General features: G+C 41.4%; 1 protein-coding gene across 7 annotated transcripts in view; it reads left to right on the top strand.

The window, feature by feature from the left end:
• Utrn (utrophin) overlaps positions 1 to 23,889 on the top strand; it is a 498,374-nt gene that overhangs the window by 166,991 nt on the left and 307,494 nt on the right. For all 7 annotated transcript variants that reach the window (XM_038338349.1, XM_038338350.1, XM_038338351.1 and 4 more), the window contains 8 exons: positions 1,037 to 1,182; positions 2,353 to 2,565; positions 10,439 to 10,552; positions 11,401 to 11,556; positions 16,723 to 16,893; positions 18,905 to 19,084; positions 21,724 to 21,858; positions 23,624 to 23,773. In XM_038338349.1, the coding sequence (XP_038194277.1) occupies positions 1,037 to 1,182; positions 2,353 to 2,565; positions 10,439 to 10,552; positions 11,401 to 11,556; positions 16,723 to 16,893; positions 18,905 to 19,084; positions 21,724 to 21,858; positions 23,624 to 23,773 (1,265 nt within the window). The remainder of the gene's footprint in view (positions 1 to 1,036; positions 1,183 to 2,352; positions 2,566 to 10,438; positions 10,553 to 11,400; positions 11,557 to 16,722; positions 16,894 to 18,904; positions 19,085 to 21,723; positions 21,859 to 23,623; positions 23,774 to 23,889) is intronic.

Here is a 23,889-nt window from a genome sequence, read left to right as displayed (position 1 = left end):
CCCAGTGGTTAGGGTTTTTACAGCACCACCCATTCCTTGAAAAGAAATCACTTTGCTCTCCCAGAATTTGAGCAAAATCGAAGAAGTTGGAATTGGAAAAATTGGATTAAAATTTTGTTGGAGAAGCTGGTTTTGAAGGATTTGAAAGCTTGTGTATCCTGTTGTGTGTTTCTTCTCTTCAGCGGTTGCGTTGGATTGTTCTGGGCTATGTGTGGTCAGTGCTGTGGCTGTCACCTCTACTATATTTCCTGCACATTATGCACCGACATTAGGAATGCATATGTGTTAGACAAACGTGTCATGGCGCCTTTATGTTAATGGCGCATTCAGACGTCATGCATTGCGCTCATGGAAATCAGTTAACTTACAATGTGACATAAATTCTAGACAAGACTCCTTTCTCAGCCGACTGGTGCACGCCAGGCTTTCAGTTGAGGACAAGGATCAGTGGCAGGCAGTTTAACTCATGCTGCTAATTGGTTTCACCTCTTGGGGCTTCACATCCACCTCACTTCCTCTTCTGCACAAATGCTGATTGTTTGGGATTTTTATAGAGCCGTGTATGGCCAGGCTGTGCTAGCTGGCTGTTGCCAGCCATCCCTGGTCCTTCCTGTCTGTAGGGTTCCCATATAGTTTGTGTATATTCATGGGATTTCAGGAAGGCTGGTGGAGGGATCTGTTCTGCCTTTTATTCTTTGTGTAGCAGTTGTGGAAGGGGAAATTATGGGAGACAAAAGGAATGTTGTCCTTCAAGCTTCATTGAGACATTTCAGCATGATCAAATGAAGAAAAATGACAGCGAGTTAATATTTCCAACCTCGGCCTCCAGAGAAATGAAGCCACAGCCTGTCTGTTTGAAATGCCAGAGGGATGACCTATTTTATTAACCAACAGGGATTCTTTTCAATTGTAATCGTGGGGTCTAATTTATTATCTATTGGAATCTTTTTATTATACACAAAAGATTAATGCTGCAGACAGTAACAGGATTAGGTTTTATGTTGTTTTTCCTGAGTAAGTGTGTTTAACTCATCAGAACTGAAGAGCCAACCTGGACCTGTGTACTTGGACACATTGAACACACTGAAAGAGATGCTAAGTGAGTCAGAAAGAAAAGCTCAGACATCTCTGGACTCCCTTAATGATCTCACAACGGTGGAGCAGGCCCTGCAAGAGAAAAAGGTAAGCTGTGTGTGAGAACTCTCTGTCTGATGGTTCATGGTAGGCATTTGAAGTGGTTTTTCAGTGATTTAAAAAAATTGGCCATTTTTGGTTAAGTCTTTATAAATTATTAAAACTTTATTATAAAAGTGGCAGATTTAAAATAATATTTTTGTTCTCTGGCGGTGGTGGTGCATGCCTTTAATTCCAGCACTAGAGAGGCAGAGACAGGTGGATCTCTGTAAGTTCAAGGCCAGCCTTGCCAAAAGAGAGAGCTTTAGGGCATGCTCCAAAGCTACAGAGAAACCCTGTCTCAAAAACCAAAAAATTTGTTTACTGTTTAATAATAATATTATTGTGAAGGTCAGTATGCGCTGAGCCTGGAGGACATCTGCAGAGTCTTGGTTTTCTCTTTCACCTTGAGTTCCACGGAGAGAACTGAGGTCCTCAGCCTTGTGTGTCTTTATCTGTTGAACCATTCTGCAGACCTAGGAATTTATAATTTGAAGCTTAATTACCCAAAACAATTTATCTGAGGTCCATAAAAGATATGGTCTTAAATATTACTAGGGGAAATGTATTTTCTTATAGGTCACATAAAATTCTGAACCTGTTCATTATCTGTTAAATATCTTTCCTAACTAAAATGAGGTTGGACTGACGTTTTTTTCTTCTTTTTGAGGCAGGGTTTCATTCTATTGTTACCTGGCCTAACTGAATGCAGTCCCCCTGCCTCAGCCTCCCTAGTGCTCGGTTTGACAGTTATGAGCCACGATGCCAAGCCCAAATTTGATACTAAGTTTATTTGTTGATTAATTTGCTTTCCTGCTTGTTTCTTAGTGGTGTAAAGTCTCTATGACGTTGTAGTTGATAAAAGAGACCAATGCTTGACCTTGGGTTCTTGGCACACTGTGTGTTCTGTTCCAGGTGTTTCTAATGTACAGAATACATTATGCCATCCTCACTAAACTCATTAAGAGAAAGCCCTGATTTTTCTGATTGACTGTTTTTTAAATTGTTTTTTGAGTAACATCTCTGTCCTCCCCATTTTACACTGTGTGTGCATTGTGTGTTGCATTGTGTGTATGTGTGTGTGTGTGTGTGCATCAATATATATCATATCACTACATCTGTGCAGATGCACATTGGTATATTGTTGTGTACAGTTCTAATCTCAGGAAACTTTTTTAGGCCCTTGATGAAGTTCTTGAGAATCACAAACTTACACTGCATAAACTTTCAGAAGAAACAAAGATTTTGGAGAAAAATGTGCTTCCTGATGTGGGAAAAAAGTTTAAACAAAAATTTGATGATGTCCAGGGGAGATGGAGTAAAGTAAAGGCCAAGGTTACCAGAGATTTACATTTGCTTGAGGAAATCATCCCCAGACTCAGAGACTTTGAGGTAAGTCAAGAGGCCAAGAGGAGTTTGAACTTGTTTCATGGCACACAGTGATCATCATGTAAGCCTGGAATGTCTTCTTTCTGAATAGTTGGCATTCTTTCTGGTCCCACATTCATTATATGCTTAAGTTGGGATTTATTATATGCTTATCAAAGGCATACTTTTAATATGCCGGTAGACACATGCTTTTCTTTGGTTTGCAAAGAATGCTTCTTGATAGAGGTGAACTAGACCTTGATGAGTACATCGCTTAATAATGATTAAAATAGAATTTCACCTTGAGGTTCTACGTGGCATAGGAACCAGCCATCAAAGTATAGTGTGACTAGTCAGAGTGGAAGAAGTTCACCTAGTAGGTAGCAGAGAACGGAGTAGGGGACATTGGGGGAAGTCTCCATATCCTAGACTGGCCTAAAATGTGCTATATAGTCAAAGATGATCTTGAACTTCTGATCCTTCAGTTTCGCCTGTCAAGGGCTGAAGTTACAGGTGTGTGCCACTGTATATGCTCTTTAAACCAGGGTAGGGATTAAAATCGGGGTCTTAATCTAAGGAAGCACTCTGCCTCACGACTTCAAATGTTTCTACTACAAGTGAGTAACTTTTCCAACCTTCTGCCCTGCTCACAGAATGTGTACATTTTACAGTGGTGTAAATGAGACTTGTGCTTTTCTGTGATTGCAAAATTTTTGATGATGTTCCCATAGTGACTTATTGATGATTCACAACAAACAGTGATCTCTCCCTCCCCTTAGCTCTAAGGCATGTGTTAATCTAAAGATAGTTTTGGATGTCAAGGCCATGGCATAGGGATGGGGTAGGCAGGTGACATTGGAGGGGTGGAAGCCAGGGAGGCAGCTAGCTGTTTTATAGTACACAGGCTGACCTTCATAGAAGCAGAAGCACATAGTCCCAAGTGTAAGTCGTTCAAGGTTGATCCGTGCTGTGTGATCTGTTTCTATACCTTCAAGTTTAAACCTTAGCTAGAATTGGGGGAATTCATGAGTGATGCCTGAGAAGTTTGTTTTAGGGTCAGTTAAATGTTTGTGTTCTAGTTTCTTTCCTGTGGCTGGGCCAAAACACACTGACCGAAGTAGCTTAGGGGAGGAGAAGGTTGTACTTCTGGTCACAGTCTATTGTTAAGGGAAGGATCTCAAGAAGAAACTTAAAGCAGAAACCATACAGGAACACGGCTTCCTGGCTGGCTCTCGGAGCTATGCTTACCAGGCTTCTTATATAGAGCCCTAGATCACCTGCCTAGAGCATCATCCTCTTACATCTAAGTCAATTAACCATTATAGCTATTCCTCCCAGACATGCCCACAGGCCAGTTTGATCTGTCTTGTCCCTCAGTCGAGAATCTCTAATGCTTGTCTGTGTCAAGTTGATGTTAAAACTAACGAGGATAGTGTGACAGTATTTGAATATGGAATTTCAAGAGAATAAAATTGCTTCTTAAACACAGAAGAGAGTCCTGGGCTTAGCATAATCCAGTTTTAGAATTTATATTATTGTTGTTGCTAATATTTATTGGCTGGGTTGTCTTTCTCACAGGTCCCACAGCCGTTCAGTCTCAAATAAATACATAGAGGCCTACATTAATTATAAACTATTAGCTCAGGCTTCTTATTAACTCTTATAATTTATATTAGCCCATAATTCTTGACTGTGTTAGCTTGGTACCTTTCTCAGTGAGGTAGTCACATCTTGCTTGCTCTGTGTCTGGCTTCCTCTGTGGCTGGGTCACAACTGCAGACTGACTTTTTCCTCTTCCCAGAATTCTTATTGCCCTGCTTCTTCTTTCTACTTGGTTGCCCCACCTATACTTCTGGCCTGGCTACTGGCCAATCAGCGTTTATTGAAAGTACAAGTGACAGGGTACAGACTGTTGTCCCACGGCAAATATTGCAATTATAAGTGTTTTTTAGTGGTCAGTTTGAGATTGTATAAAAAATATAAATATTAAACACACTCCCCATCAAATACATGGGTCTCTCTATTCAAATATTTGATATTAGAGTAGCAGAGTTTAATGTCCTATTACTTTTTGTTTTTCTTTGGTGGGTTAGCAGCAAGCTTGCTGACAGTTGTTTGTAGTCATTCTTTAATTGTACAACTTTGTTAAACAAACACATGCATGACTTTAATTCTAAAGACACTCACTTGGTGGCTTCAAAGGAATTGCTCATTGGTCCTTGTGGGAAGACTTCGAAGTGTCTCCAGTGTCCTAGTTACTCACAGGACAGCCTTTTCCTTTTCCCATGTCCTGATGGATGTTTTAGTCTTGTAAGCTTCATTTTTTAAATCAGTGAGCCCCAATAGCTATTAGGTTTCCTGTCAATTTATGGGCTTTTTAAGGGATAATGTAGTGGAATTGTTTGTTTAGCTTAATTCAGTTAATTAATTAATTTTCTTGAGACAGGGCTTCATTATATAGGTGTGGACACTACCATGGATGGTAAAAATCATAATTTTCTAATTTTAAAATGCATTTTAAATCATATATGTATAATACATGAAGATTGCTATTGACAGATATCGGACAATATAGAAATACTCACTACCGATAATATTCTTAGTCTCATTTCTACTTCCTGTCTTAGTGGCAGCTACATTTACAGTGAATCCGTGTAGGAGGATTTTAATGTACACACAGTTCATCCGTACTACTAATTTGAATCTGTATTTTTTTCCATATTATAGAATACATTACAGTAGATCCTGGTGAGGAACACTGTCAGATTCAAAAGAAATTCCATTACCCCAAATTCCAAAAGGCAGAAGGGACAGATGTCTATCTCTGGTACCTATTAGCATAGAAAAGTGCATGCTGGCCTCCAGGCTCCCTCTGCATCACAAGCACCTGCTGTGCACTTCAAAGTCCATGCTAGCTAGCATCCTAGCATCCCAGCATCCCAGCATCCCAGCATCCTAGCATCCCAGCATCCCAGCATCCTAGCATCCTAGCATCCCAGCATCCTAGCATCCTAGCCCTTCTCACCTCCCTCCCTACTCTAAACTCCCTCTAGCTCAGGAGCTTCCCTTCCCCCACCACTCATTCTCTTTACAACACTGCTATTTCAGCTAGGGTTTTGTTTGTTTTGGTTTTGGTCCATTCTTTCTCTTCCTCTCTCTGTTCCCTCCCGCACTCTCCCACTTAGTCTACTACATTCTTCTTCCATTGTGGACTCTTCCAGATGCCTCTGGCTGTTCTGTCTCTCATAGCTCATAAAACCTCTGCGTACCCATTCTATGAAGTGCAGAGAAACCCTGTCTCGAAAAACCAAAAAAAAAAAAAAAAAAAAAAAAAACCTTCCTTAAACCCTACCATGGAGTTGCCCTGTTGCCAGTTTATACAGGCTTTCCAATGGCGAATAGAGTCGGAGCCTAGAGAATGAAGCCTAGTCCTCAGAAAAAAGCCTTTCACGAATATAGCACTTCTAGAGGTCAAGTTAATGTTTGCAGTCTGCTTTTTATTGATATGTTATCTTCCTCTCTTCAGCCCTGAGATGTTTGTGAGAGGAATTCTCTGTGTTTGTCATAGTTGCCTCTTATTTTCGTGGCATTTGGTGTTATTTCCCTTGTCTTCACCGCTAATTCCTTTTGTACAGGCTAAAGATAGACTGCTATGCTTTTTCATAGTGCTAAGCACAAATGTGGGCTGAAATTCTTCTGTTCTGCTGTGCTTGACAACAGAAATGGTCATTTGTAGTTTTACAAACCGTCATTCCGTTCCTGGCAGCAAGACATTTTAAAAAACACAAAACAGGCAATTTTTTTGTTATTAATTTTACTGATAGGATTTTCTTATGAGTCATGAGGACAAAATAAAATCCAAGGGGGCTCATTTCTCTCAGCTCCTCTTACTCTCTCATCCCCAATGGTAATATCTTGGCTATTACTGGGACTGTGATATATTTTGTATCATTTCCTTTCCCGTACTCAAGACCTTACAGTGTGGAATTTACCTGGAGCATTACTGGCCTGTCCCCAAGTGCACACAAAACCTAGTGTGTCTCCTGCGTCTGCAGACACGCCTGCAGCTCTTTCCTCCATGCGCAGGCCCTGCCACAGCCTCCTGCCCAACCTCCTGCCCAGCAATTCCTCCACTCTTTAATTCCACTCCCTTTTCTCATCTCTCACCTTGGAAATTCGTCTTCCCACCGATGCCAGAGACTTCTGCACGGGGTCTGGTCATCTTCACCAGAGTAAAATCTTCATCCTTATCACTTAGTCCCTGTTCCTTCCTGACTAGCTTGTCTCTGTCCCCACTGTGAGCAACATCAGGCTGGCAGAGTATCACGGGTCTCAAAGGACCACCCTGGACCGCTGCCTTCTTCTAGACATGTCATGCACCTGCTGGCACAGTGTGCACGTCGCCTCCCCTGGCTGATTCTCTAAGAACAAACTCTACTAGTAGTCCTCATTGTTGCTCAGCGCCAAAGCACAGCCTGAAGATTACTCACACTTCCGAAGTCCTCCCATCTGCACCCTGTGGAGTTTTATCATGCTTAGACCTCTCTGTTGCTCCTTCCTCCCAGAGAAAGAGCTCTTTGAAGACAGGATTCTGCAGGGTGCCCAGCAAGTATGAGGATGTGAATAAGGATATGAATGGCAGGGATCTGAATGAAAGGCTCAGTAGGTGTGTCGGACCCACTGCCCCCTCTCCAGTGAGTTTGGACCATATAGTCTAACCCCCACTCATCCCCGATGTCCGCACAGATGTCTGCTCATTCCTCTTCCTTCAGTTGCTCAAATTCACTCAACAAACCGATGTGTTCCGCCTAAGACTGCAGGAAGTACACGCTGGGACTCTGCCAGTGAAGAGACAGGCTTTAAAATTATTATTTTGGAAGTATTTCAGAATAAAAATAAGGCAGAATAACATCCGTATTTAGCTCATTTAACTTGTCTAGAGAACATAAACCTGATATAATGATTAAAATATTGTCCCAGCCATCATTTTTATTCCGTCCAAGCGCAATTCCACACCCTGGATTTAGGGACAGGGGTTTAGATAAGCTGATGGGGTGGCATCCTTCTTTGCCCTCATCTCTGTGACCCAGCCCTGTTTTATGACAGTATTTTGAGCAGGCTTTTGGTATCTGTTGAAACCCCAGGTAGTGTTTGCTATAGGCTCTGGAATGGCTCAGAGCTGAGCAAAGTAGGAAGCCCTTTTCTTCTTCCACAGCTGCTTTTCGCTGTGTCTTGGGGTAGAAATTAATGGCCTCAAAATCAGCAGACATTCCGGCGGGGGAGCAGAGAGAGAGGAATGCCAAGAATGTAGCTGTCGCCAAGTGTGAGGGGCTGCTGTGTACTGTGGAGTCAGTCTCAGGCTCTCCGGCCCACAGTTTCCAAGCTTTAAAATGCTTCTAGCTTCAGCTTGGGAGCGACAGGGTAAGGTGTGGAGCTGATTCCTTAACCTCACATTCCTTCTCTGTGACCCTGAACCAGGGTGTTGCCCGCTCAAGAAGCTTCTGCAGGGATGGTCAGTGTTTGTAAAGTTTTTGCCACCCCAAAGGAGAATCTTTGATGTTTGAGGTTCCTCCAGTTTCATCTTTCCTTGAATAATATTGAATAAAACTGGGAATGAGAAATGGTTACTGTCTTAGGCCAGGACTTATTGTTTTTTTTTTTTGCAGACATTTTTAATTACATATTTACTAATAATGTGTATGTCTCCGTGTGTGTGAGAGAGAGACACACACAGAGGAAGACAGAGACAAACACACACAGAAACAGGGAAACAGAGACAGAGAGAGTGTGTGTGTGTGCTCATGAGACTGTGTGTGGAGACCAGAGGCTAGGTGATTGTCTATGGACTATTTTTGAAAAATGGTCTCCCCCTGGGACCTGGGGCTTCCCAGATCTAGTGGCTCTAGCTGGCCAGCCGGTCTCAGGAATCCACCTGTTTCCCCAGCATTTGGAAAACAAGCTCTTTTCCCTATGCTGTGCTTTTTCAGTGGCCTCTGCAGATCAAACCCAGGTCCCCATCTTTACCAAGCAAGCACTTTATGAACTGAGTCGTCTCCCAAACTCTAAGAGGAACTTAAAATTCATTCGTAAGAAGGACAGTTCCCCAAAGAACTGCGTGCACATGTGTGTGTGTGTGTGTGTGTGTGTGTGTGTGTGTGTATTCATGTGTTTGTTCATGGTCAGAGGCCAAGAGACCCTTACCCACTATTGGAGATTAGAAACATACGTGCTTTAGCTGTGCGAGTTTTAAGTGGAGAGAGAAACCGTGGAGCTTTTTCCTGTTCTTTGTGACTGAGCTGAGTGTCCTTGGGGCATGGGGATGCTGAGAACTGAGCCCTGGTTCTTATCTGCCGAGATATCTCTCCAGCCCCACTTTTACTTTATTAGGATCTATTGATTATCCACAATGGGTGCCATTATGACATTGTCAGGAAAGCAGTGTCACTGGTTTATGAATTTTAGTTGGAAAAGTTCTAAAACACAACAAGAAACCCATTCTAAACCAACCAACTCACCAACCAAGTCTAAACCATGTGCCCCATGGAGAATTATATTTCTCTGTAAGGTTTCCAAGTAGAAGAAAGTTAGGACGAGTGGTAGGTAGGAAACTGGAAAAGCTAAACTTTGAATTATTCTGTTGGCTTGTTGTTGGTCTATTTTTTAACTGATATTGTGAACATAATAAAGGAAAATTTAATATTTATGGTGATCAAGTCTTATAGTTAAATTAACAATCAATTAAGCAATATTTGAGAGGGAAAGGTTATTTTGAGGTAATTACTGAGAATATTGGGGTTTTGGTGAATTTTAATCTTTTGGCTGCTGTATCTAAGAACAAACAAGTTTAACCCAAAAAAAGCATGGAACAAAGGCACATTGGGAAAAATCCAAACCCATTTTAGGCCATGTCCTATAAGTTTAGCAGTTGCATGGTAAGTTCCATCTTTATGATTCATTCTAACCAATTTCATAAGAATAACAATAGTTAGTTTTGGAGTATTCTAGGAATATTAAGTAATTTTTGTTGTTTCCAGAGTCTGTGGATCAGAATGGTTTGTGCATTTCCTGGTTATACTGCCCTAGAAAAGTCACTAAAAAGGACAATATAATCATCACAGGACGAGGGAGACACATGGTAGCCGCTTTTGAATTTCACCATTCAAGTTGATTTTATTTCTAGGAGTAAACAGGAAAGAACTGAAGAGAGTTCAAGGACACATTCCAGAGAAATTTACAAGGCTAACCACTGACGGAAAGGGAGGCCTTGAGGGAAAACGGCTACCGCTTCAGTATTGAAGTTCAAGTGGGCCTAACATTGTCTTCGATACAGCCACAGCTATGCTATGTCCTCTCTGAAGTCTGCTTTTTCCAGGAAATGTTGGCCTTCTCTTTGTTCTTAGTAACGTGAACTGTTGAAAGATCTGAAGTAGGCAGTGACTAGTTCTGTTTTCAATGTAGGAGTCATCTCTCGGAAGAATGAAAAGCTGGAGATTATATTTCCTTTATGAGGCTGTGTATATACTCCTACTTCAATAGCTAGCCTCAGAGAATATTTGCTCTAGGTCAGGTGAAAACAAAAGATTTCTTTTCAGTTGATTATAGCTAAAATACTATTTTTTTCCTTGTAATTTGAATCTTAGTCCTAAATAACGCTTGCCTTTAAACAAAAATAGTTCACCCCAGAGTGTTTTGAGGCTTGTGGAATTATTACTAAGCTGTCATTTTTAAAGATTTATTTTTCAAGTTGGGAGATTTAAAAAAAGGAAATGAAATCAATGAAAATGATGCTATTGAAGTTTTGAGAGGTTGCATTTTTTTTCCTGATGGCTGTAGATCTTGAGATGTAGTGGGTTGAATGTCACTGAGTAATATCTCTCTGTTATTGTGTTCGATTCAGGCTGACTCAGAGGTCATTGAGAAGTGGACGGGTGATGTGAAAGAGTTCCTAAGGAAAGAGCAGGCTGCCCAAGGAGACGCGGCTGGTCTACAGCAGCAGCTTGACCAATGTGCTGTGAGTTCTGCTGGTCTGGCACTCCTATTCAAATAAATAACGCTTTCTTCTTCTTCTTTGTCGTTTGGAGTTATTAAAATTGTAAGAATGGCGCATATGAAGTCCAGATAACATGTCCTTTATCATAAAGCTTTTATTTTGGCTTTATAGCCAATAAAAGACAGACAGATAGCTGACATTTTATGGCCGGCTGTGGTTATAGATCTGGTGACGAGAACAAAAGCCAATTTATTTCCTCGGGAGCTGCCCTTCTGTTACAGTGATGATCTTAACGTAAGGATTACCACGAGTGTGCTGCTGTCATTGTGCCACCTGATGAGCCTTTATGAGGACGGCTAACAAATGGAATCTGCTAGTCGTATTATATGCGATTTATGCTTGATGAGGTCATCAGGTGTTTCTAAAACCAGTGGTTCTCAGCCTTCCCAATTCTGCCACCCTTTAATCCAGCTCTTCTTGTTGTGGTGATCCCCGACCATAAAATTATTTCGTTGCTACTTCCTAGCTGGACTAAGTTTGCTACTGTTCTAAATCATAATGCAAATAGCCTGCTATGCAGGATAGCTGATGTGCGACCCCCAAAGGGACTGCAACCAACTGGTTGGGAACTACTGCTCTAAATTAATTAAAAATAGTCTTTCCCAGTGAAATTCAAGTATTTCTAATCTATCTTTTTTAGCAAATGGCTGTCTTAAATTTCTGAAGTGAGGTATCTTTTAAGTGGCTGAGTCTTCTGACTGCCAAGCAATATGACCTTAAAGTAGCTTCAGGATCCGGGCAGATAGATGTGATTCTGATATCCACTTACATGTGAGTAGACTCAACATGGGCTTCTTTCCTATATTTAGACATTTGCAAATGAAATAGAAACAATCGAATCATCTCTCAAAAACATGAGAGAAGTGGAGACTGATCTTCAAAGCTGTCCAGTCACCGGAGTGAAGACTTGGATCCATGGACGAGTAGGGGACTACCAAGCTCAGCTGGAGAAATTCAGCAAAGAGGTGAGCTTTTCACCTTCACTAGGAAAGGGTACACTGTAGCTGGCTTCTCTTGACCAGAGAAAGTAAAATTAAAGATAGTGGTCTAGGACATTTACAGGAAAACATAAAACACACATAAAGTATGTGTGAGTGCATATGCGTGTACACACACACAAGTTTATACATCTGTGTACATATACATACATATGCATATTTATACACATATAACGTGTATGTATATGTGTGTGTATATACATATGTGTATGTATATACACACACACATATATATTAAAGTTAAAGGAAAATGCTGCTTGCTCAGTGGGATTCAGGACTTTTACTTTCCTTCTTATTTAAATACAGCTCCACACATTCATTTATGATACTTGTCTTGCCTTGAGGACGTTTGAGTGTGGTATCTACTAATTATAGCTATTAATCTTTTAGGCAGCCGATATTCATTCATCAGCTGCAGTTTAGTATTCTGTTAATTAGCGTCTGTGGCCAGGACTCTTTGGGTGCTTGGGGACACAGCAATGACCAGGCTTTCCTTCCTCTTGAGAAGTGTGCATTCCTGAGAGGCAGGTGAACTATCAGAGAGGGCAGCCAAGAGGTAGGCGAAGGTGGCTACTGTTTCGAATAGGTTGGCCAGAACATGGAGTAGGGGGAGTTTCCAGTCCTAAAGCTCAGCTGTGGTGCGCGTGTGGTGTGTTTATTGAGGACCCAAGGCCCCGCAGCTTGTGAATGTTCCTGACATGGAAAGTAGGAATAGCCATGGTCAGAAGGTGGCGAAAGGCACTCAGTGGGTGCAAACACGCTGGATTTCATTTTATTAATTATGTCAACTAGTTTGAGAGGTTTTTCTAACATTTATAACTTTGTTATTAACGTGTGTATGAATGTGTGGGTACAAATGCCATGGAAGCATGTATAAGTTAAGAATAACTAGTGCGTACCAGTTCGCTTCTGCCATAGTGTGTGGGTCTAGGTGATTGAACTTAGTTCACCAGGCAATGCCTGCAAGTGCCTTTACCTCTGAGCTGTCTCACTGGCCCAGGTTTGATAGTTTTGAGCAGGGACGTGACATGCGGCAGACTTTTTAAGGTCCCTTCCACTTTCAGGTAGATGGTTTGCTTTAGAAAGCTAAGTAGGGAAGCAGGGACAACACTTAAGTCATTGCAGACGCAAAAAGAGAGGTTCCCTTGCGGTCCTGAGGCATGCCATGTGTGCCCTGTCTTGGAAACAGACAGGGCTTGGGTAGAGGATGATGCATGATGGAAAAAGCAATGGTCAAGGGTAGCTCAGGAGATTGGCAAAGGGTCAACATTGACTTGTGGTACTCTCTATTTGTAAGAACTCAGGAGGTGATACTTCTGGGGACGGGTAAAGTGATGAGTCCCCTTTTGGAAGGATCAAGGCCGAGGTAATTCCACACATGCATATGGCAATTCTTTTTCTCTTTGTAAAATTTTAGCTTTTTATTTTTCGTCCTCTTTGGGCATGGGAACCAGAAGAAAGTGAGTAACAGAAGTTAGTAAAACCAGGGGTGTATGATGCCTTGGACCAGATTAGCCCAGTTGAAAATCAAATTTTAACTTTGACTAGGTTACCTGAGAAAAGTACATTCTCAGGGGTGGTGGGGACAAAATGATACTGGACAGTGAAGGAGGGAATGGGAAGTAAGGAAGGGGTTGAATATGACCAATTTTGAGAAATCACTTTCTTCGGGGGCAGAGCCAAAAAACATAGGGTGGGACCTGTAGTTGGGGAAGGTGGATAGTTTTGTTTTTAATCACTTAATAGTGAGAAATAGTACAGGGTGCTTTATGCCAAAGAGAACAACTTCCCTTAGAATGTGTGATGCAAAAAATTTGAGTAAGTTGGGAAGTGAGGCCTGCTTACAGGAGTAGGGACTGAGGACCACTTCCAAGGGATGTCTCGGAGACCCCTGCTTACTGGCCCCTGTAAGGAGAGCTTGTCAGTGTTGTGAAGGCCCACACAGCAGGTTGTCTCTGTCTTCTTGGACACTTTGGAAAACTAATGGTGGTGGAAATGTAGCTGAGTGAATGACAGTGGAGAAAATGAGAAATTCAAACATGTTCCTCAGAGCATGCTGGGACTATTGCATTTTTCTTGATATAATGCTTTTGGACTACCGTTTCTATTGGTAAATCTTATGGTGACATCACTTGATTTTTTTTGTTTTGGTCTAACTTTTTCATTCTGAACATGTTTAAATGTGGAGAAAAATTGAAGTGAGGAATCACCTATGGGCTGATTCTAATATTTGTAAATAGCTAGCGTTTTATTACATTTTCTCTTCATCTGTGAAAATGTGCTTTAGATAGGAAGTTGAAATCATCCTATGTTATAGTACAGTCTTATTACAAAGTCAAAATGCCGTTACCAAACTTAAGAAAGAAGTCTCTTTATAAAATTATTGAATACACTAGCCAAATCTGTATTTCTGTATCTGCTTCATAATCTATAAGCGGTTGGGGTTTTGTAGTGAGGAGCTGTGGGCTGCATTCCCGCTGCCCGGCTCTCGGCCGCCTGGCTAGATTATGCCCCGAAATAACAACACACAAATTGGATTCATTTAAACACTGCCTGGCTCATTAGTTTCAGCCTCTTACTCACATCTTGACTAACCCATATCTAATTATCTGTGTAACACCACGAGCGGTGTCTTACCGAGAAAGATTCAGCATATCTCACCTGGCAGCTGGCTTCATCGCATCTGGCTCCCTGAGGAGAGGCATGGCATCTAACTAACTTAGGAGAGGCGTGGCATCTGACTGAGCCATCTACCTCACTTCCTTCTTCCTGTTCTGTCTACTCCACCTATCTAAATCCTGCCCTATCCAAAAGCCAAGGCAGCTTGTTTATTAGCCAATGAGAATCCTCCAACAGGGTTTTGTCTAAGTAAACAGAGGATGTGGTTCTTAAGTGATACTGAGGAACAAGCAGCTCTGGCATCCATCCGTCTGTTTATCCCCTATCTCCCTGTATCCATCCATTCATCCATCTCCCCTTCATCCTTCATCCTCTCCACCCATCCATCATCTGTCGTCATTATCTATTATCTGTCATATATATCCACCCATCCATCATCTATCCCCATTCATCTTCACCCATTTGCTCGCTCACTCCCTCATTCATTACGGCATGAAATCTGCTGTGCATTCTATTTGATGTGAAACATGGAAAGAAAACTTAGGAGTCTTCAGCAAGAAGTAGCTACATGTGGTACGAATAGGGACTTATTTAGATCAGTGGTAGACTATTTTTTATCAGTCACTAGGAAAAATATCAAACGTATTGAAGAAGTTTTTATTGTAGTTAGCAAAAATAGGTATGTCTGGGGCTGGAGAAATAGTCCAGCAGTTAAAAGCACTTCTAGCTCATGCAGAGGACCCTGGTTCCATTACCAGCACTGGCATGATAGCTCATAACAGTCTGTAACTCCAGTTCCAGAGGCTCTTGATGCCCTCTTCTGGTTTCCATGGGGACACACATGACACACAAGTGTACATACAGACAAAACACACCTTCATACAAAATAAAAAGAAATAAGTCTAAAAAACAAAGACATGTCAACCCAAAAAAATACACAGGAATGTGTCGCACCTATGCTATCATGAAAGAAGTTATCACTGTGCTAAAGTGATTTTGTGGGTTTATTTTCCACATTTCTATGGTCCTATTTAAATGTTAGAATTGATTGCTATTCAGAAAATCCAAACAACAAAAACCTTCTGGAAGTGGGCCCAAAGTCTCCATTTATGTATATTACACACACATATGCACACACACACAAACTATATAGGTACATAGTTTTAGTAAGAACTGCCTACATGAGAGTGCTGACCATCCATTGTGGGAGAAGCGCTGCTTGGCTTCTTGAGAGAGCAACAGCACGGAGGGGAGGTGGGCCCTGCACAAAAGTTGCCTGTCTATTTTCAGACCTATACCCCTGTTTGGAGGGAGGGAACAGGAAAGCCACTAACTGTTCCTGAACCCACACTCTTATTCCTGTCCTGGCTTCTGGTTACTGTCACGCAGCCCTGGTGAGGTGGCCTCCACAGTGACATGTAATTTGAGCAGGCGGTTGGACGTGTCAGGGCGAGGTTGTGCTATTCCTGCGCTGCAGGATCCGCTCCTCCAGCTGAAGTCAGTTTGTGGTTAGTGGGAGGGACTTTGAGAAGATTCCCAGACTCCTCTGAGGACACTCACAAAGTTACTGAACCAGATTCAGCTAAATGGCTATTTTCAAACGTATCTTCTACTTTCTTCAAATTTATTTTATGTGCCTTGGTATTTTGTCTCTCTGTCTGTATGTTGTGTGTTGAGTGTCAGATCCCCTGGAACTAGAGTTAAAGTTACAGACAGTTGTGAGCTGCCATGTGGGTGTGGGGAATTGAACCCACGTCCTCTAGAAGAGCAGTCCGTGTTCTTAACTGCTGAGCCATCTCTCCAGCCTATCTTCTCCTTCCTAACCAGCATTTTGTAGGATAATATCCTATGGATTCCTTTTATAATAGTTCTCATCACTCCCAATTTTTTCTTTATTTTTGAGAGTAGGCTTCTTTCTGTGGACAAGGCTGGCCCCTGATTCACAGAGATGCACCTGCTCCTACCTCACAAGTGCTGGGATTAAAGGAATATGCAACCATGCTCAGCTCCACCCTTATTTTAAGATGTGAGGACACAGTGGGAATTCTGCTTCCTGTTTTTCTTTTTTAGATAATAAACAGTGTTGCAATAAAATCAGCGGGTGTATATGCCTTTATTGCTACAGGTTAATTTCCTACATGTGGAATTAAAGGGTCATAAATCAAGCTGGAATGGAAGCAGAAGCCACCTCCCTGCTGCCTAGCTTTCCCCTTGCTGGAAGGTGCTGAGCAGGGTACCAGTGAGAACAAACACCAGCTGTGAGCCCTGTTTTCAGAGTTCCAGAAGATATTTATTTTCAGGCTCAGTTCACATCTAAAATGCTGTCTAAAATTTATTGTATTTTCATATTTCTTACATTCCATTGCATCAGCACAGGATGTCTAAGAAGTTTTACTTGAATATTAAAACATAAAACTTGAAATTTATTGCGGCGTCTTTAAATATTAAAGAGTAGATCTTGGCAGTTAGTGTGTTAAAATCTATTTACTGAGCACAATGGCTTTTCCCTTCTAGATTGCTATTCAAAAAAGTAAGTTGTCTGATAGTCAGGAAAAAGCCACGAACTTGAAAAAGGACTTGGCCGAGATGCAGGAGTGGATGGCTCAGGCTGAGGAGGAGTACCTGGAGAGGGACTTTGAGTACAAATCCCCGGAAGAACTGGAGAGCGCTGTGGAGGAAATGAAGGTGAGGCCCTCTACCCCGCGCAGTGCCTCTTCATGCTAATCAGCCTGCCCAAGGTACCACACAGAACCACACAGACACAGAACCACATAGACCAGTCTGCTCACAGTAGGATTTTCAGTTCAGAGGAATAAGATGAGCAGGAGAGCAGGTGTTGTGATTCCAGTTGGGAAAGGAGGCTGACGCCGGTCCACTGGTTCAAGTCCACCCCAGAGTTGATGCCATGAGGTCCCTGGGGACAGGCATCAGGGTATAGCCTTGGGGAGCCACACAGGACTTCAGACTGTCCAAGAAGGGCTGTGCAGAGAAACTGTAATTTTTCTTTTTTATCATAATAAATACCTAGAATATAAATTTACCATTTTAGTATTTTCTCAGTGTATATTTAGGGATGTTAATTATAGTCACAGGGGCATACTGGTTCTATCACTGTTTCCTGGAAGCCTAATTTTTGGTAAGGAGCAAAAGAGACTTCTTCACAACTTAGTTGGAGGTCATCCTGGTTCTACTGCATTCGATTTCAATCAGTACTGGGGGCACACAAGAACCCCAGAATGCCCTATGAGCAGGAGGCAGGGCTACAGAGTCAGTATTGGGGGGCACATGGGAACCCCAAAACATTTTTAGAGCAGGAAGCAGGGGTTATAGAGTCAGTTTCAGGGTCACCCTGGAACCTCAGAGTGTCTTTAGAGTAAGAGGCAGGGGGTATACAAAGAAGATAAGGTGAGGATAAGTTGAAGTCAGGCTGTGGTTCCAGAAACTTCTGTTCCTGTGGCAGTACTTGTTCTTATAGAATGAAAGAACTGGGCCTCAGTCCCACATTGCCTCTACTACTCTTCAAACAAGACTCACCCTTCTTTTTCCAAAATATCAAGTGACATTGTGTATTACCTCACAGCTAACTCACCCGAAAACATATCTAGGGCAACGTTTTCTATGCAGATAATTTTTAAAAAGCGGTTCTATGTGACACTCATGCATGCTATCTCTGAGTCAGTACACATAAAAAGAGACTTACTTAAGCCGTGTAAGGCACTGCACTATTTTTTAATGTAGCTCTTTTTGAATTTTTTTATATTTTTAGTATAGGCAATATTTTAAAGGTAGTCTACTATATAAAGCATAACTACTGCGTTTATCTCTCACATGGTTGGAATTGTAGTTTGGTGCTAAACTTAAAAGTCATTATAGTTAAAAGCTGGGAAAGATGAGATTAAAATCTTTGATTGGGCAGCACTCTATTTATTTTTATTCTTCAAAACAGCCATTAGGAATTTAAAAGCGACTGCACTTAATTACTTTCCCCTCACTCTGGGGAAGCTGAAATCCATTATGCAGTAAAGGGAGCTAAGAGGGAAACGCGAAAGGCTGCTGCTGCAGGTGGATTTTCTTGCATATGAGATTAAGCACCTTGAGCACAGAGAGAAAGCCAGGAGGCAGCTATTTCTGGATCAGGTTGTCCAGTGGAACTTCATCATCTTTGATGTGCTGTTCATTATTGGAAGGATGGAAATACCTATGTTCTAGGAGGATAAAGTGTTTTTTTTTTTTTTTTTTTTTTTTTTTTTTTTTTTTTTTTTTAACAAGGATTTGTGGAACATTTTAATGGATGCCTCTGCCACAGTATCCTGCCATTTTTGAGGGTGTTTATTTATTTCAGTTTAATGTGTTCAGACCTCCAGTGGTCAGTTAAAATGAGTTCATGTAGAGCCTTACTCTGCGCCCAGAATTTGAAAATCTTTCTTATCAGTACAGTAAACTCTGTTGAAGATAGCTTGCCTGTGAACTCTGGTGTAACCAAATGAAAATGTTGTGGGAACGGGACATGCACATTGGAACCTAGAGGAGTGAGATTTTATATTTAGCATTCTTCTTTCAGAGGAACTCAGGCTATATCATTCGCTCAATAACGTTTTGCTCAGACAGCTAGAAGAATTTGGGTGTTTTAATTTTGCATCAATTATTATTATTTAAGAAAAGAGCCGTGTTTCAAGTTGCCTTTTTCTGGGAACAGAGGGCGAAAGAGGACGTGCTGCAGAAGGAGGTGAGGGTGAAGATTCTGAAGGACAGCATCCAGCTGCTGGCCACCAAGGTGCCCTCTGGTGGCCAGGAGTTGACATCGGAGTTCAATATGGTGCTGGAGAGCTACCAACTTCTCTGTAACAGAATCCGTGGAAAGTGCCACACACTAGAGGTATGAGATTCCCTCGCTCCCATGCAATGCGAATTTCCCTATCTTATTAAAAAAAAAAAAGAAAAGAAAACTTACGTTATTTTGTTAAACATTGGATTATCCAAGTAATTTTTATGGACTAGGTAGATTAAAAAGAAGAAGGATTTTTTTTAAAGGATAACAGGGTCTGTCTCCATTTCTTTCTCAGAAAATTTGTTTGCAATAATTTATCCCCTTCAGGTTTTGGTATTTTTATGTGTTCACCAGTGTTCTCATGTTATGAAGGGGCCAAAGAGTGTTTTAATCCTCAAAATCCTGACCATTTTATAAGAATCTAGCTCGTTTTTTTTTTTTAACCTGGTTAACTACACAGATAGGAATTCAAGTTTTTATTTTGAGTAGTGTCAAAAGTTTACTGGAGGGAAAAAGAACTTAAATATGTTGATTTTTCTTTGTATTTTTGGTAATATCTTCCCCCATTAGATGGAAGATATAGATTGTTCTGTTGGAATATTTTAATGAAGTGGTCTCTCATTTTAATGACTTTTCAAAAAAAAATCTGGTTGGAAGATTTAAGAAACATTTCAAGTTACTACAGTGTAAATGAAACATACCCCGAGACTAGTGATTGTGTTGTGGTGATTTCTGCAGGCATGATAATGGTGGTGGAAGAATTCCAACTAACTTCACCCATTCCTTAGTTGTTACCTGTCACCTATGTTACTGAGTGATTGTGTTTGAGACAAGGTCTTCCCAGGTAGCCCTAGCAGTTCTGGAATTCACTGTGTTGATCAGGCTGACCTTATATTGGCAGTGGTTATTTCTAGTTCTGCCACGCAAGGGCTGGGATTGCAGGTGTACAGTTCCATGCCCAGCTCTCATCTATTTTGTGTTTAGATAAATATGGAAATTGAGACCAATTAGTAAGAACGGTACTTGATTAGGGATGAGCCTGCATCCTGGGAGTGCTTCTCTGTCACCCTTCCCTTCCTGTAGACATGAAAAGATTCCTCAGTCTGCTTTCTGCTGGAGGAATGTGGGGGCAACTAAAAAATTCTCTCTTTTTGTTTGTTTGTTTGTTTGAACCAAAAGTCAGCAAATGTGGCAGAGGCCTCATGTCTGAACTGTGTATCTTTTTGTTTGGTTAAGAGTGGTATTTCTAAAGGGTTGAAGACAGCATTAAAACACCTGTCTACCCACACCAAAGATGAGTCTGTGACAGACCCTGGGTGTCAACCCCTAAAATCTGAAACACCTTTTCTCTGCTTCTCTATAGAAATACTTGCTGAGCTCTGTTCCGGCAAGCAGAGCCTGTATGGGGTATGGATGGGACTGTGTCAGGAGCTCTAAAGAGGACAGATGAGAATTCTGTGTTGATGAGGGGTAAACTAGCCAGGTAATGCTAGAGAGCTCACCCTGGTGGCGAAGAAAGGGAAAAGCTGGTGGGCTGACCAACCCTGCAATTACCCAGGCCCAGAACCAGGGTTAAATGTTGGCCCACCCCAACATCCACCCTATCTGTGATCTACTGGAACACGGAGGTGGGAATGGGGGATTGATGCTGTTGACCCAGGGATGCAAGGTCCCCATGAAGCAGGTCAGCAACGAGATGTCCAGAAAGCCTTCCAGTGAGGGCCCAGCATTGATGGTGCAGCAGAAACCAGGGGCCTTGAACCATTTCTTTGCTATGAATGACTCCATGTAAAAATCTATGGATAAAGGGGTTTATTGTGTGACTCACTGTGATGAGATTTCTTTCTTTCTTTTTTTTCTCTAAAATTTTATTTTATTTGGGGTCGGGGGAGAAGTGGGTGGGTGGGATCCAGAAGCATGATGTGAAAGGTACAAAGAATAAATAAATGAAAATTAATTAAAAAAAAGAATTCTGTGCCAAGTTCTAATCTTAGGTCAGGTAAGTTTCTCTTTTATGGAGCAAGGGGAGAGAAGGTCTTCATGCACGCTTTCCTATCTTCCCCTCCTGCCTTAGAATTCTCAGTAGTGAGGGCACAGAACTGCCTGCCTCCTGTTTTGGCAAAATGAAGCCCTCTTCTTACACGGGTGTGTCCTTATTAACTTGGAAAGAAGTACTGAGCCTACAGAGCTATCTACGCCCATCAGTTATCTTGGAATTGGAATTGAGTATATCCCAGGAGATTTAAGTTTCTATAAAAAAACATGAATGATCTTTACCTTTTGTCTTAAATTTTCATTCATGTATGTATGTATATATGTATGTATGTATCTATCCATTTATTTGTTGCATGGTAGCAGGTAATGGGGATTGAACCCAGGGTCTTTGGCTGTCAGGAAAGCACTGTGACCATTGAGGTAGTCTCCAGCTCTTCCCTTATCTATAAAATAAAGCTTTATGTTTTTCACCCCTATTAATTACAGAGGTTTGTTTTTTGACATGTAACTCGGTCCTCAGAATTTATTTGAATGGAAACTAAGACAGCCTCTTTCCCATCCCCCTTCCCCTCCACCTTAATTGCTCCAGTTTATTGACAGATTTAGCTTTGTTTCATTTATTGCTGTTCCAGCTTCATCGGTTTCTGAACCGCTGCGTATTACTCACACTGGAATGGAGTTATTATTGATCGAAGGGATGACATATGGCATGGCTTCTCATTCAGTTTTAATGTTCCCTTCTCGTTCTTTAGGAGGTCTGGTCTTGTTGGGTGGAGCTGCTTCACTATTTGGATCTGGAAACCACTTGGTTGAACACTTTGGAGGAACGTGTGAGGAGCACAGAGGCCCTGCCCGAGAGGATAGATACTGTTCATGAAGCTCTGGAGGTTGGCACCTGATGTCTGAGCCGCAATTATTTTCACTGTGATAAGGAAAGATGTGTTGTCTGTCTGTCTGTCTGTCTGTCTGTCTACCTGCCTGTTGTCCTACATCTATCTATTTAATCTATCTATCTATCTATCTATCTATCTATCTATCTATCTATCTATCTATCTATCTATCTATCTCCATCCATCATCTATCATCTATCTATCTATCTATCTATCTATCTATCTATCTATCTATCTATCTATCTATCTATCTATCTAATCTATCATCTGTCTTTGTGTGCATACCATAGGATGTGTGTGGAGGTCAGAGAACAACTCGCAAACGTTGTTTCTCTCCTTCCACCATGTAGATCCCAGGGGTTAAATTCCATTTGTTAGTCTTGGTGGCAACCTCCTTTTTACCCACTGAACTATCTCATTAGCTGATGGGCACTCTTTTATTAGCCTTGTAAGGCAGGGGCTGTGTGAGTTCATTTTAGACACTGTAATGTTCACTAGTGGGGTCCAGTTTATTTCCCATCCTGGACAAAATGTTCTGTTTCTTCTCAGTTATGAATATGGCATGAATCATGCTTAAAGTGACATCTAGCTCACTGTCTTCAGATATTAAAGGTAAAGCAGGCTGATGCATACATTTTTGAAGGCAGGGTTCCCACCGTGGGAGCAGGACAGCGAGACAGGACTTCAGATCCCTGGGACTAAGAAATGTCCCACAGGCTTCCTTGTTCGGCAGTTTCCAGCCTGTGAGTGCACGCGATACTGTGGAAACCGCTTCTGGAAAGAACTACAGTATAGCCAGGGAGGTCTGTGTAGGAAAAAGAGGGGGAGCGTGAGTATTCTTGTGCAGAAGCAGTAGGGAAAGTGGAGAAGGAATCCACAGCTGACGGGAAGGCAGAGACAGTCCCGGGAACCTGCACTCCTGAGGTGGATGCTCTGCAGGATGGGGGCTATGGAAACCGCGAAGATGCTGTCCTCATAGGAGACTAGATACACATTCTAGAAACCCAGAGAATGGGCAAAAGTAGAAGCGAGCTCCATGAGACACACTCTTAAAACATTTTATGTATTTCTACTTTGTGTAGTTATTACTTTTATACATGTATACTGCAGGCGGCAAACCAGGTCAAAGGGCTCATAGTCCTAACCACTTTGGAAAAAGTTACGATTCTTTTTTTGTTTCTGTTTTTGTTGTTTTTTAAATTGACTATTGCATGCAGACAAATCATAACTTTCTATGTTTCCATTTTCTTATCTGTAGAATAGGAGCAATACTAAGTCCATAAGGCTAATTGGATTTATGTCTATAAAACTGTATACATAGAAATACTTAGTGTATTTCTGTATCATAAGGTAGAAAAATGAATCTCTAATTTTGCTAATGTAGTGAATAACACTTGGAATAATTTTTTGTATAGCATAGTTTTATACACACTGGGAATTTCTCATAAAATTAATAATTATAATTATTTTATGGGATTACATTATCACTTATATTCTGGAGATTTTCTTTGTTTTTAGTTTTATGATTTTGCTAATGCTGTGGTGGATAATTCTGTGAATTAGTTATTTCCTTAATTTTTGCTGTTATTTCTTAGGTGGATTTTAGAAAGGAGAATTACTACTTGTTTTAATATGGCATTTTGCAGTTCTCGATTCACTTAGACAGTAAATGTGTTATAATGATAATTATTATTATTATTGCTAAATAACAATTCATCATTATTATTACTGTTTACTTGTTTATTTACTGTCCCCGTTGCAGTCTCTGGAATCTGTTTTGCGTCACCCAGCGGATAATCGCACCCAGATCCGGGAACTTGGGCAGACTCTGATTGACGGTGGGATACTGGATGATATCATCAGCGAGAAGCTGGAGGCTTTTAACAGTCGATATGAAGATTTGAGTCGCTCGGTGAGAACCAGACATGCACAGTGTGATGAGGTAGTTACTGCAAGAGCTGACCCACAGAGAGTTCCCCTCTCTTGGAGCTTGCATGCTGGTTACACATTCGTAATCTCTAAATTGGT

This window comes from Arvicola amphibius, chromosome 8 (assembly GCF_903992535.2).
Source record: "Arvicola amphibius chromosome 8, mArvAmp1.2, whole genome shotgun sequence".
NCBI classification, from domain to species: Eukaryota; Metazoa; Chordata; class Mammalia; order Rodentia; family Cricetidae; genus Arvicola; species Arvicola amphibius.
The sequence above is the reverse complement of the archived record's forward strand: the minus strand, read 5'-3'. Positions and strand labels throughout refer to the sequence as shown.